Source organism: Oncorhynchus nerka, linkage group LG27 (assembly GCF_034236695.1).
Source record: "Oncorhynchus nerka isolate Pitt River linkage group LG27, Oner_Uvic_2.0, whole genome shotgun sequence".
Classification (NCBI taxonomy): Eukaryota; Metazoa; Chordata; class Actinopteri; order Salmoniformes; family Salmonidae; genus Oncorhynchus; species Oncorhynchus nerka.
Genome location: NC_088422.1, coordinates 89,549,762 through 89,563,223, shown reverse-complemented (window position 1 = coordinate 89,563,223; position 13,462 = coordinate 89,549,762). Strand labels below are relative to the sequence as shown.

Below are 13,462 nucleotides of genomic sequence, written 5' to 3'. Positions count from 1 at the left end.
CCACTACGCCACTTGGGAGCCTCAATTAGAAGCAATGCAGAAGATATTATATGAACATTCCAATTGTTGTTTTTCATGATTGGGTTTTGTATTTTGGGATTTTCTTTGGTGTATTTCCTATCCTTCCATTTAGTTGAATTGTTGTAGAATTGTGATATGCACTGTTCTGTTGGAAAAGAGACCTTGATCTCCTTTGACACTACATTCTGCCAGTGACAGATGTACATAGTGACAACAACAACAACTGACATCGAAACGCCACATACAATAGAATCCAACTTTAGAATCCATTTGTTTTATTGTTGTGACCAAAGTGTTCTTTGAAAAATACATGTCTCACATTGTACTGGCTATAGTTCACAGTTGAAACTTCTTGTCATGGTCCTTGGTCCATTTCATGGGTACATTGAGCTGTGCTTTGTCATTAAAGTGTTTTACTAAACATTTCATGTAAACCATTAGCTATCTAAAAATACAGATGTTGTTTACATTGTCGTGGAAATTCATAGTTGGCTAGCTAGCAAGCAAGGGATAAGAACGTTGCCAGCCAGTATGATAATGGAACATTTAGAACGAACGCCTGGGTCACGTCCATAGATACAGAACAATGAACGACTGGGCCGTGTCTCCAGCAACCGAAATGATACAAATGACCAGCCAGTTCTGGTAGCAACCATAGATTTGTTTCAGGACATTATGAAGTGTAAGTTTGAAGAAATTCATTAAAATAAAGTTTTTTATGAAAATATATAAACCTCCACTTCGTTTTGGGCCTAACAACGCCGTGCCAATTTATCCTCCAAACACTTGCTTCTCAGGCATTATCACTTAAGTTACTTTATCAGAATAACATTTGCAGCAAGGCATCTACATGTAAGACCTGTGGTTTCAGTGATACAGTATTGTAGATAATCCTGACTTTTCTCATAAAGGAAGGAGACATGATGATAAATGATACAGTGACCTGGAAAACTCATGTAATGAGTGTAGAATAGATAAGGTACTCGTGGTGTCTTTTATTTAGTGATGCTGTGGTGTAGAAGAGAGCACCATACTGTACCTCTGGCTTTCAGAACCCAACACAGGGTCAGCGTCATGACAACCAAGGTGGTGATGTCCACAATGACACTGAGCATTTCTGGTAAATCAACAGCCACAACAGGGTCAACTTTTTAATGAGGAAAATAGTCACGAATATCTGAAATCACTGGCAACTGGATCTCATACATTTCCTATTAAATAAATAGTTGCAGCTGATCATGTGTTGACTGTGTGAAGAGAGTAAGACTTTTACCACAGACAGGATATCCATCTTCTCCAGTGTTCCACCACTTATTATTTCCTGAGGGGGAGGGGACTAGAATAGGTTGAATCTATCTAGTAATCTCAATGTACACTGCTCAAAAAAATAAAGGGAACACTTAAACAACACAATGTAACTCCAAGTCAATCACACTTCTGTGAAATCAAACTGTCCACTTAGGAAGCAACACTGATTGACAGTACATTTCACATGCTGTTGTGCAAATGGAATAGACAACAGGTGGAAATTATAGGCAATTAGCAAGACACCCCCAATAAAGGAGTGGTTCTGCAGGTGGGGACCACAGACCACTTCTCAGTTCCTATGCTTCCTGGCTGATGTTTTGGTCACTTTTGAATGCTGGCGGTGCTTTCACTCTAGTGGTAGCATGAGACGGAGTCTACAACCCACACAAGTGGCTCATGTAGTGCAGCTCATCCAGGATGGCACATCAATGTGAGCTGTGGCAAGAAGGTTTGCTGTGTCTGTCAGCGTAGTGTCCAGAGCATGGAGGCGCTACCAGGAGACAGGCCAGTACATCAGGAGACGTGGAGGAGGCCGTAGGAGGGCAACAACCCAGCAGCAGGACCGCTACCTCCGCCTTTGTGCAAGGAGGAGCAGGAGGAGTACTGCCAGAGCCCTGCAAAATGACCTCCAGCAGGCCACAAATGTGCATGTGTCTGCTCAAATGGTCAGAAACAGACTCCATGAGGGTGGTATGAGGGCCCGACGTCCATAGGTGGGGGTTGTGCTTACAGCCCAACACCGTGCAGGACGTTTGGCATTTGCCAGAGAACACCAAGATTGGCAAATTCGCCACTGGCGCCCTGTGCTCTTCACAGATGAAAGCAGGTTCACACTGAGCACATGTGACAGACGTGACAGAGTCTGGAGATGCCGTGGAGAACGTTCTGCTGCCTGCAACATCCTCCAGCATGACCGGTTTGGCGGTGGGTCAGTCATGGTGTGGGGTGGCATTTCTTTGGGGGGCCGCACAGCCCTCCATGTGCTCGCCAGAGGTAGCCTGACTGCCATTAGGTACCGAGATGAGATCCTCAGACTCCTTGTGAGACCATATGCTGGTGCGGTTGGCCCTGGGTTCCTCCTAATGCAAGACAATGCTAGACCTCATGTGGCTGTAGTGTGTCAGCAGTTCCTGCAAGAGGAAGGCATTGATGCTTTGAACTGGCCCGCCCGTTCGCCAGACCTGAATCCAATTGAGCACATCCGGGACATCATGTCTCGCTCCATCCACCAACGCCACGTCGCACCACAGACTGTCCAGGATTTGGCGAATGCTTTGGTCCAGGTCTGGGAGGAGATCCCTCAGGAGACCATCCACCACCTCATCAGGAGCATGCCCAGGCATTGTAGGGAGGTCATACAGGCACGTGGAGGCCACACACACTACTGAGCCTCATTTTGACTTGATTTAAGGACATTACATCAAAGTTGGATCAGCCTGTAGTGTGGTTTTCCACTTTAATTTTGAGTGTGACTCCAAATCCAGACCTCCATGGGTTGATACATTTGATTTCCATTGATAATTTTTGTGTGATTTTGTTTTCAGCACATTCAACTATGTAAAGAAAAAAGAATTTAATAAAAATATTTCATTCATTCAGATCTAGGATGTGTTATTTTAGTGTTCCCTTTATAAACCTTCAGTGGGACACTTCAGCAAGAGAAAGTTAACATACGTACTGGTTACATTAAGCTCCAGAGGCCGGCTGATTCTGGTGTTTGGATCACAGTTGTCAGGTAGTATCCTCAGTCAAATAGGTGATGTTGTGGAGGGTCATGTAGGACACAACTGTCCCTGGACCTGTATGCTAGCACAGACTGGAATATGTTCCGGGATTCATCCAATCGCATTGAGGAGTACACCACCTCAATGTCGGCTTCATCAATAAGTGCATCGACAACTTCGTCCCCACAGTGACTGTACGTACATATCCCAACCAGAAGCCATGGAATACAGGCAACATCCGCATCGAGCTAAAGACTAGAGCTGCCACTTTTAAGGAGCGGGAGACTTATCCGGACGCTTATAAGAAATCCTGCTATGCCCTCAGATGAACCATCAAACAAGCAAAGTGTCAATACAGGATTAAGATTGAATCCTACTACACCGGCTCTGACGCTCGTCGGATGTGGCAGGGCTTGAAAACTATTATGGACTACAAAGGGAATCCCAGACGTGAGCTGCCCAGTGGTGCGAGCCTACCAGGTGAGCTAAATGCTTTTTATTGTCGCTTCAAGGTAAGTGACACTGAAGCATGCACGAGATCACCAGCTGTTCTGGATGACTGTGTGATAATGCTCTCGATAGCCGATGTGAACAAAACCCTCAACATTCACAAAGCCGTTGGGCCAGACGGAATACCAGGACGTGTACTCAAAACATGCGCAGACCAACTGTCAAGTGTCTTCACTGATATTTTCAACCTCTCCCTGACCGAGTCTCTAATACCTACATGTTTCAAGCAGACCACAATAGTCCCTGTGCCCAAGGAAGCGAAGGTAAACTGCCTAAATGATTACCGCCCCGTGGCACTCACGTCGGTAGCCATGAAGTGCTTTGAAAGGCTGGTCATGGCTCACATCAACAGCATCCTCCCAGACACCCTAGACCAACTCTAATTCGCATACCGCCTCAACAGATCCACAGTTGATGCAATCTCAATCACATTCCACACTTGGACGAATGGAACACCTATGTGAGAATGCTGTTCATTGACTACAACTCAGCGTTCAACACCATAGTGCCCACGAAGTTCATCACTAAGCTAAGGACTCTGGGACTAAACACCTCCCTCTGCAACTGGATCCTGGACTTCCTGACGGGCCACCCCCAGGTGGTATGAGTAGGCAACAACACGTCTGCCACTCTGATCATTAACACTGGGGCCCCTTAGGGGTGTGTACTTTGTCCTATCCTGTATTCCCTGTTCACCCACGACTGCGTGGCCAAACACGACTCAAACACAATCATTAAGTTTGCTGACGACACAACACTGGTAGGCCTGTTCACCGACAACGATGAGACGGCCTATGGGGAGGAGGTCAGAGAACTGGCAGTGTGGTGCCAGGACAACAACCTCTCCCTCAATGTGAGCAAGACAAAGGAGCGGATCGTGGACTACAGGAAAAGGCGGGCCGAACAGGCCCCCATTAACATCGACGGGGTGGTAGTGGAGCGGATTGAGAGTTTCAAGTTCCTTGGTGTCCACATCATCAACGAACTAACATGGTCCAAACATACCAAGACAGTCGTGAAGAGGGCACAACAGGAGACTGAAAAGATTTGGCATGTGTCCCCAGAACCTCAAAAGGTTCTACAGCTTCACCATCGAGAGCATCCTGACCAGTTGCATCACCGCCTGGTATGGCAACTGCTCAGCAGGCGCTACAGAGGGTAGTGCGAACGGCCCAGTACATCACTGGGGCCATGGCTGGCAACTTTCAGTAAAAACCCCACAGTGTAATCGTACATATAGCACATCAAACGGCCTGTAACTAACGGGTTCCTACCCTCCTGTATGTCCTCAGCTCCAGCAGGCATCTAACAACTCTGCACTATATGTAGTTCAATTTAGACTTCTAACTTTTGCTGATGATTCTTACTTCTTGAGAGACAAATATGTTGATGAAAGTAATCTGGTATGCGTAAATCAATACGAAAATGCAAATATAATTTAGAATAACTGCTTTTTCATTCATTGAAATGATATAGTATTGAAGCCCATTGAAAAGACCATGACATGACCCAGGAAGAACATGACATGACCCAGGAAGTATGATGTAGGATGTCGTCACTTGCACTGGGTATATCCCTGCCAGGTTTTTAAGAGACGGTGCTGAAATTATTGTCCCCGTTTCACGGTCGTCATCAGTTACCACAAGTCGTAATTATGGCTAAAACCTGTCTATGTCTACAATTTCTCTTCTTAAAGTCAGTTTTTAAACATACCCCTAAATTTAACCACACTGCTAACCACACTGCTAATCTTATGCCTAACTCTAACATTAAATTAAGACCGAAAAATGTATTTTTGCTAGAGTGATCCTTATCCACAAGAGGGGCAGCAAAATAGACAAGGGCAACTATAGACCTATATTTACTGTGTTGTCTAAAGTGCTGGAAAAAGTAATTTATGAACAAATATAATGTAGGAATATACTAGCCAGAATATTTTTTTTTAATGAACTACAGTTTGGTTTCAGAAAGTCAGACTCCACTGACACCTCTATTGTTAAAAAAAAAAAATACATTTTCAAAACTAGCATAAAATAAAACTGCAGAAAATAACCCACCAACAGTATTAGTAACTCTTGAGACGTTCAAGCTAGAGATGGCAAATCATCTTTCACATGTTTAGGCCATTCTATTCCTATTACGTCAACCATAACTACTTAAAGACAAGCACACCTATTTTCTATTGGAAATGTACTTTTCTAGTTACACTCATTAGGAACATCTTCCTAATATTGACTTTGAAAGCAGGCATAATGTGACTTGCACGCCTGATGTGGCCTAAAAACCAGGAGTTTCTGACAACTGTGTTATGGTAAAATTAGCCTATAAGTAAGGTAGCCTCGCTGGCTTAAATCCCTGAGCTGACTAGGTGAAGAATCTGTTGATGTGCCCATGAGCAAGGCACTTAACCCTAATTGCTCCTTTTTGTCTCATTGGAAAAGATTGTCTGCTAAATGACTCTAATGTATTGTAATAATTATACACTGAGTGTACATAGACTGACCAGGTGAAAGCTATGATCCCTTATTAAATCCACTTCAATCAGTTTAGATGAATGGGAGGAGAAACCTCGAGACAATTGAGGATGAGGGTGAGGGTGAAGGGTGAATGAGCAAGACAAAAGATGTACAGTAAGTGCCTTTATTGTATTGTCACCAGCAGAGTGAACATGATCCCTGCAAGATAGTTTAAAAATCAGTGTATAGTGCTAAAACAATGACATCATATCTGAATTCTGTCATCTTTATACACTTTTGCCATTATCTGTAAGGTCCCTCAGTCAAGCAATGATTTTAGAACACAGATTCAACTGCAAAGACCAGAGATATTTTCCAACTCAATATTAGGAAGGTCTTCCTAATGCTTTGTTGTTAAGGGAATTTTTGATCAATGATGACTAATTATGTATACATTTCTATCAGGACTGACTAATCAGAATACTAGTGTGTTACTGTATATGTACTAATCCGAATACTAGTGTGTTACAGTATATGTACTAATCCGAATACTATTATGTTACTGTATATGTACTAATCAGAATACTATTCTGTATATGTATGAGTTTTCTTTCTTGATCCCAGTACTGAAAATAATGTGTGTGTGAATGTGTTCAAGAGTTTAGAACAATGACGGTCTGTTCCTTGGTACAAATGAATGAACTATATCTCCAGACTGACTAGAATGCTTATCTACACTGGCTGACCTTGGCTCTAGGCGAGGAGGGAAGGCTTGAGAGCTATAGAGCCTTTCTACCAGTGTCAAGAAGAGACGGAACATTTAGAAAACGCTGACGTCATTTTCAGTTTATAACCTGTGGTAAAATGTGTGTGTACTCAGTACTCTCGAGAATAAACTCTGCTGTTTGATTTTAAGACTGGGCTCTGTCAATCATTATAGAATAAGGGAATTACAAATCCTTCTGAATTGACAGAGTGTTTAATTTTAATTGGGTATTAAAACATAGAGGCATTTAATTCCTTCAACATTTGTCCACATTTGAAACTAAATCTAACCAATCGTGACTGTTATATATTTTCTATGAAATGACATGTAGCATTACAAAGTTACTTCAAACTGTACAAATTATGCAATAATTATTTTGACATTAAACTTTTGAATTAGGGCGTTCGTTTAAACTGGCCTGGGTGGCGGGAGTTCACACAGGGAGAACTTGGATTGCATTAGTTAGTTCACACAGGGAGAACTTTGATTGCATTAGTTAGTTCACACAGGGAGAACTTTGATTGCATTAGTTAGTTCACACAGGGAGAACTTTGATTTCATTAGTTAGTTCACACAGGGAGAACTTTGATTGCATTAGTTAGTTCACACAGGGAGAACTTGGATTGCATTAGTTAGTTCACACAGGGAGAACTTTGATTGCATTAGTTTTGAAACTGGGCTGCCTCCTACAGTGCTAACCCAATACTGAATGGTAAGTACAGCTTCTTCATTGCAATAGGCCAATCGAGATCATCTAAGAAATGTAGGTGTGCACGCAGTAAATTGTCAGGTGTCAGTAGTGGGTGCGTGTTTGCGTGTGTGTGTGTGTGTGTGTGTGTGTGTGTGTGCGGGCGTGTGTGTGTGTGTGTGTGTGTGTGTGTGTGTGTGTGTGTGTGTGTGTGCATGTCTTCATCACCAGTTGAGAAATGTAACTGTCCATTCATTGGTGTGTTTCATGGAACTGTCTGTTTGTCTGTTTGTTGACAAAATGCCAATCTCTTGTACTTGGGAAATGACTGAGAATACATAACAAAGTCTTAGCCCAGCCCTCACAGTTTGCAATAAAAAGGCCTAGTCCGACACATTGATCCCTACCACACTGAAGGCAGAGATTGTTAAATCATTGGTGAGATCTTAATCGTTGTATTCTAACCCGTGAAACATCTTTGATCTTGCAGCTTAAATCAATTATTCGCTTTTGATCATTTCTTCAGTAAAATTGAGACTTGAAAAAGAACCTCCACTCATCAATCATGTCATCTGATACAGGTAAGACCTCACAGATTGTCAAAGTTGTACATATTGTATAAATTGTCCCCTTTGTCTGCAATTCATGAATTTCTATTTACCAGACCATTATGATAGAAAATGAGTGTGATATAATCTGGAGATCTATGATATTCGTGACATTTGTCTACAATATCGTGTAATAGTGAAGGCTATGTCTGGCTGTCAAGGGGAGGGTAATGTACTTTGTAATTGATGAAATGTATTATATTTTTCAGTGTTTTATCATTAGTCGCTTAATATATCTCAATGTGTGACTGATGTCGCCCCTCATGTGTGCACGATTTTCCATGGACAGGACACGCAAGATCAAGTGCGCCTATAGCCTAATTTTAAATAACTCAAATCATCAATAGCCTATAGGCTGTATGAAGTGCTTTCTCCGAGAAACACACAGCAAAATTATATGTGTAAGAAAATGAAATACCTAAATATGATATAATTTTTAAATAGACTTTAGGTAAATACATATTGATAAACTACATTACAGCTAATACATTGAAATACATTTGCAAACAATTATTGAATGAATACTTTCTGTAGACTACAGTACTATACCAGAGAGCATTCTTTAGCTACATGGGATCAATAGATTATTATAAAGAAAGTAGCTACAATTGAAAAGAGAAGACTAATCTGTCTAGTTCGGCTACCAAAATATTTGATCAACTCCCAATATTGAGCAAACAGCATTGTTTACAAAGTATCTTGAGAGATAAGCTATCGGTACAAGGGCATCTTCTGTCATGGATCTTTTAGTCTGAAGTTATTTTTTTATTAGACTCTCTTACCCAGAGAGACTTACAGTAGTGAGTGCATACATATTCGTACTTGTCCCCCGTGGAAATCGAAACCACAACCCTGCGAGTGCGCATATTCAATATCTTCATCATTGGTTGAGTCTGTACCACTGGAAAGCTTTTTTAAGACAATAACTTATTCTTCATATTGTACAATCTGTGTCTCCACTCTTCTCGCTGGCCTAGGACTGCATTCAAGACTAGGTCCTGTCATATCGGTCATTGTATGGTATTAAAATATTCTGCTAATGTCTCCAGTCAGGTAAAGAATTGCATGAACTTCATCGTTTTTAAAAGGAAAAAATGTGCCTACGCAAATGCGATGATAAAGCACATGGTGTTAGCAATGTCTAGTTTGGCCCATTCAAAGTGGTCAAGCATCCGAACGATAGGCCTCTGCACACACCCTTACATTTATTCATCATTCACGCCACCCGCCAGAGAGAGAAGACACTATGGCAGTACTATGTCATCTGTAAAAGATCAGCTCGGAAAAAGATCTGATGTGAAAAGATCTGATGTGAAGGGTCAAAAGATCAATTAGTGGATAAAAAATCTGAATTTGGCTGCCAAGAGCTCCATGGTCATTGACAGTCCATTGTAGGTGAAAAACAGCATATATACGGCTCTGGTCTGTCCTAGGAGTGAAGGTAAATAGCTGGCACGTTCTCTGCTATCTACCTTGTTTCTATCATTATTTTGGGTAGAGGGACTTGTTTCTTTTTCAAGCGTTTAGGGAGGTCATGTCAAAATATACAGTATTTTGCTTAAGGGAGGGTCAATTTCATTTCAGTCCCTAACCACTCATCACAACCTACTCCCCTGTGTATTGAATGTTGATGTTTTCTTCCCTTTCAGCTGTAGTTCCATACAACCATCAAATGGACAGCCCAGATTTCATTAGAGACCTGCTCCCTGCTGCAGAGAAGACAGCCCTGCTGTACAACCTCTCCTACCTCTGCCTGGCCAAATTCCCCTCTCTGGAGAGAATCATCAGAGCCAATGCTGTTGAGGCCCAAATCCTCTGAGGCTCTGCTGCTGCTGGTATTTCAATCTTACTGTTTCTTACCTTGTAAACTGTGTTCATTTGTCATTAGATTACCTATTTTAGACAATACTGGGGTGTTTCTAGCCTCGTAAACTCTGTTAATGTATCATTAGAAGACCTATTTTAGACGATACTGGGGTGTTTCTAGCCTCGTAAACTCTGATAATCTATCATTAGATGACCTATTTTAGACGATACGGGGGTGTTTCTAGCCTCGTAAACTCTGATAATTTATCATTAGATGACCTATTTTAGACGATACTGGGGTGTTTCTAGCCTCGTAAACTGATAATTTATCATTAGATGACCTATTTTAGACGATACTGGGGTGTTTCTAGCCTCGTAAACTCTGATAATTTATCATTAGATGACCTATTTTAGACGATACTGGGGTGTTTCTAGCCTCGTAAACTCTGATAATTTATCATTAGATGACCTAGCTTACACTATACTGGTAAACTGAGGTTATTTGTTTTTACAGCAGTTTAGTTATGCTAATGAATGGAAGGTAGGACATCATTGACTATGTACTATGTGACATGTTCTTATCAACAGTGTGTTAGCACCAGTGACAACATGGTCAAGACATTATTCCCTATGCTGAAGGCTGCTGTGAAGAAAGATAATCCAGTAGTTGCCGTCAAATTCCTGGCAAAAGCCAATCAGTGGATCTATGATATCATCAAAGAAGTTGAAAAAATAGTAGAAGAGTAAGCCAATATAAATGTTATAGAGTGCATTCTGTTCAGAGTTACATTCACTACATACACCTTGAACATGAAACAAACATTCAGATCATACCACATAGCAGGTAGTTATAGGAAAACGATTTCAATGTGTTGACAATGAAATATGTCAAAGATTTGATAACGTTCTCTCACTACTTTATTTAGCTACAAAAAACTCAACATTGGGGTGGCGACTGTCACCAGCGATGTTATTTCCACCAAAGTAGAAACAGAGGACAAGAAGAAACAGCTGACCAATGAAGAGAAGATCCTGCAGAATGCTGTTGACGACTACAATAGGAAGCTAAGTGTCATCCAGTCAGATCTGAAAAGGGTCAATATAAAAATCAACGATGCTGATAGTGAGCTTCGTGAGTTGGTTAACGGCATTGCCAGCAGAAACAAGAAGTTTGGCATAGTGGCTGCCGTCGTTCCCTTCCTAGGATTAATCATAAATGCTATCCAGAAGGGGGTCAATACCCCTAATGATAGTGCAGCCATTGAGTTGGCCAAGAACAAGATGAATCAGCTTCAGAATGACAAGACCCTTTTGACTAAGAACGAGTGGGAGGCCCAAACGGAGGTGATGAAATACCAGATGCAGCTGACCAGAGCCAAATTTGACCTGGGTAAGGAAAGACATTAAGGACTCCACTGCTTTGTACATTGTGGTCATTCCTTTCTTTCATGACATTGCCTCTGCTATTGGGGAACTGAATAAGACAAGAGGTAAATAAGAGGTATGTCAATGCTGTTGTTTGTATTTGTTTTTCCAGGTTCTGTTCCTGATCCTGTCCATCTGGCTGAGGTTCAGTCCTGCCTGACCCGGATCCAGAAAATTCTGCTGCAACTCAAAAGCTTCTGGGAGAAGATCGGAGTGATGGTGACCAACCTGCAGCAGAAGACCTTTGCTGGGGAAGACCTGATTGATGTTCTCTCAGAATTTAAGGAGGAGTTCTTGGATTCCTTGCAAGTAGCTGAAGAGGTGAATTAATGCATTTTCTGTGCTGGCACTCTGCCAGAGTAATGCATCATTGTTTGTACTTCATATCATTACTTATGTGAATTATCCTGCTAAAGGGTAATGTAACTAAAAAAGGGCTAAAATCCTTTTCATACAACAACACCACCAATTTAAGGCAACAGCTTTAAAACCTAATAACGTCTAATCTAATCATCAAAATCACAAGGATATAGGGTAAGTTAGGTCAGCATTTCTCAATGCATTGATGGAAGGCTTACATGGTGGGCAAGAACAAAAACGTGTCTCTCTGGAACTGATTGAGAAACTGAAGGGAATCCAACCTTGCTTGAGACCACAGCTAATTTTTCTCTCTTGGTTTACCCCATAGGCTTGGAAGACGTTTAGTGGGAGATGCCAGAACGTCATGGGCATGTTTAGTGTCCAGTCGAAGGATGCCTACAAGTTCCTGGAGACCAGCCCATCATCTCTCACCCAGGAAGAGTGGAAGGAAATGTATGATGCTGTGGCAGCCAAACTGGATTCCTTCTACCCTGCCCTCGAGGCCAAGCAGGCCTTTGAGGATCAGCAGGCCATTGAGGACCAGCAGGCTGCAGAAAGTAACTAATGTTTGCATCCACTGTCACCAGGTTAAAATTAAAGGAGTTTTTTTTTTGGTCTTATATTGACATTGGTGACAAGCAGGATTTGTGGGCATAATTAGTAGTTCACATGCTGTTATGAGTAACTTTCCATTATTTGTTGATCATTGTTGATTATTGTGTTGTGCTTTTATTAGAGCTCATCATCTACTATGCTAACAGTATAATACCAAACTGGCTATTGTTCACCTTTCTTCTTGGAGTATACTAATGTTGTGGGTAGCAGGCAGGTTTTAAGGCTTCTGGTCTGTTCAAAGACTTCAATAGTTTAACTTTGTGCAGAGCTTTCGGGAATATGAACTGATCTATATACATATGTATACACTACAGTATTCATAAGTAATCATGTATAATCCCAATGTGTGTTTTTGGTATATCAGTATGTCCGTTTCAGTATACTATCATGTATAATTAGTTTAGAGCCATAGAGGAGGAGTTTAGAGCCATAGAGGAGGAGTTTAGAGCCATAGAGGAGGAGTTTAGAGCCATAGAGGAGGAGATTAGAGCCATAGAGGAGGGTCTTAATGGCTATATGTACTTGTATTTTCTTCTGTTCTCTGCTGCTTATCTCCTGAAATCTCTTGTGAAAACTAAACTAAATATAATCAAAATCAAATTAGACTACAATGTTCTTTAATGCATGTTTATTATTAAATAAATCTGAGTAAGAGCAACCATGGTGTCTTAATATGTTCTCAAAGATGATCTAGGACTGACCTTGGCCCATTGTGTAGACCAGGGATCAGCTATATCAGAGAAACTTCTAGAGAGAAATGTAGCTTGTGCTAAGGCTTACTGATTCTGCATCTGACTGGCAGCCCTTCAGATGCTTGAGAAATAGATGTCTATCCCTGGCTAGAAAAGCAAAATCAACGTACCTCTTGAACTGTGTGTCTGAGAATGGTGGGAATCCTGCTGCGTTCTGGAAGGTAGTAATATCTCTGAAACAAAACTCCACCCTCTCATTACCCCAGCAGGTTATGACAACTTCTGGTCCCATAACAGATAAGATGGACATTTGTGGTGTTTATAATAACCACTTTGCCTAAGAGGGCTACCTATTTGATAAAAATAGCTTCTAAAAACTTCTGATTCCCGTAGAGCAGGTATTCCCAGACTGGGGTACTGGTGGTACGCACAATGTCGTTGGGGGTACGCCAAATAAAAATGTGATTCTCATAAAAAAATATA

General features: G+C 41.5%; 1 protein-coding gene across 1 annotated transcript; it reads left to right on the top strand.

Moving 5' to 3' along the window:
* The first annotated feature begins 10,496 nt into the window (after positions 1–10,496).
* Positions 10,497–12,936, top strand: LOC115116429 (uncharacterized). The gene is made up of 4 exons (XM_029644925.2): positions 10,497–10,630; positions 10,814–11,277; positions 11,425–11,633; positions 12,001–12,936. The coding sequence occupies exons 1-4, from the start codon at positions 10,497–10,499 to the stop codon at positions 12,235–12,237; spliced, it is 1,044 nt and encodes a 347-aa protein (XP_029500785.2). The 3' UTR covers positions 12,238–12,936.
* Positions 12,937–13,462: the final 526 nt, after the last annotated feature.

What these genes read in the sequence shown, in the direction of transcription:
- LOC115116429 (XM_029644925.2), top strand. Translation starts at nt 10,497, where the DNA reads ATGGTCAAGACATTATTCCCTATGCTGAAGGCTGCTGTGAAGAAAGAT. An exon ending in GTTGAAAAAATAGTAGAAGA is followed by an intron (nt 10,631 to 10,813) that starts GTAAGCCAATAT and finishes TACTTTATTTAG; the next exon opens with CTACAAAAAACTCAACATTG. An exon ending in CAGAGCCAAATTTGACCTGG is followed by an intron (nt 11,278 to 11,424) that starts GTAAGGAAAGAC and finishes TTGTTTTTCCAG; the next exon opens with GTTCTGTTCCTGATCCTGTC.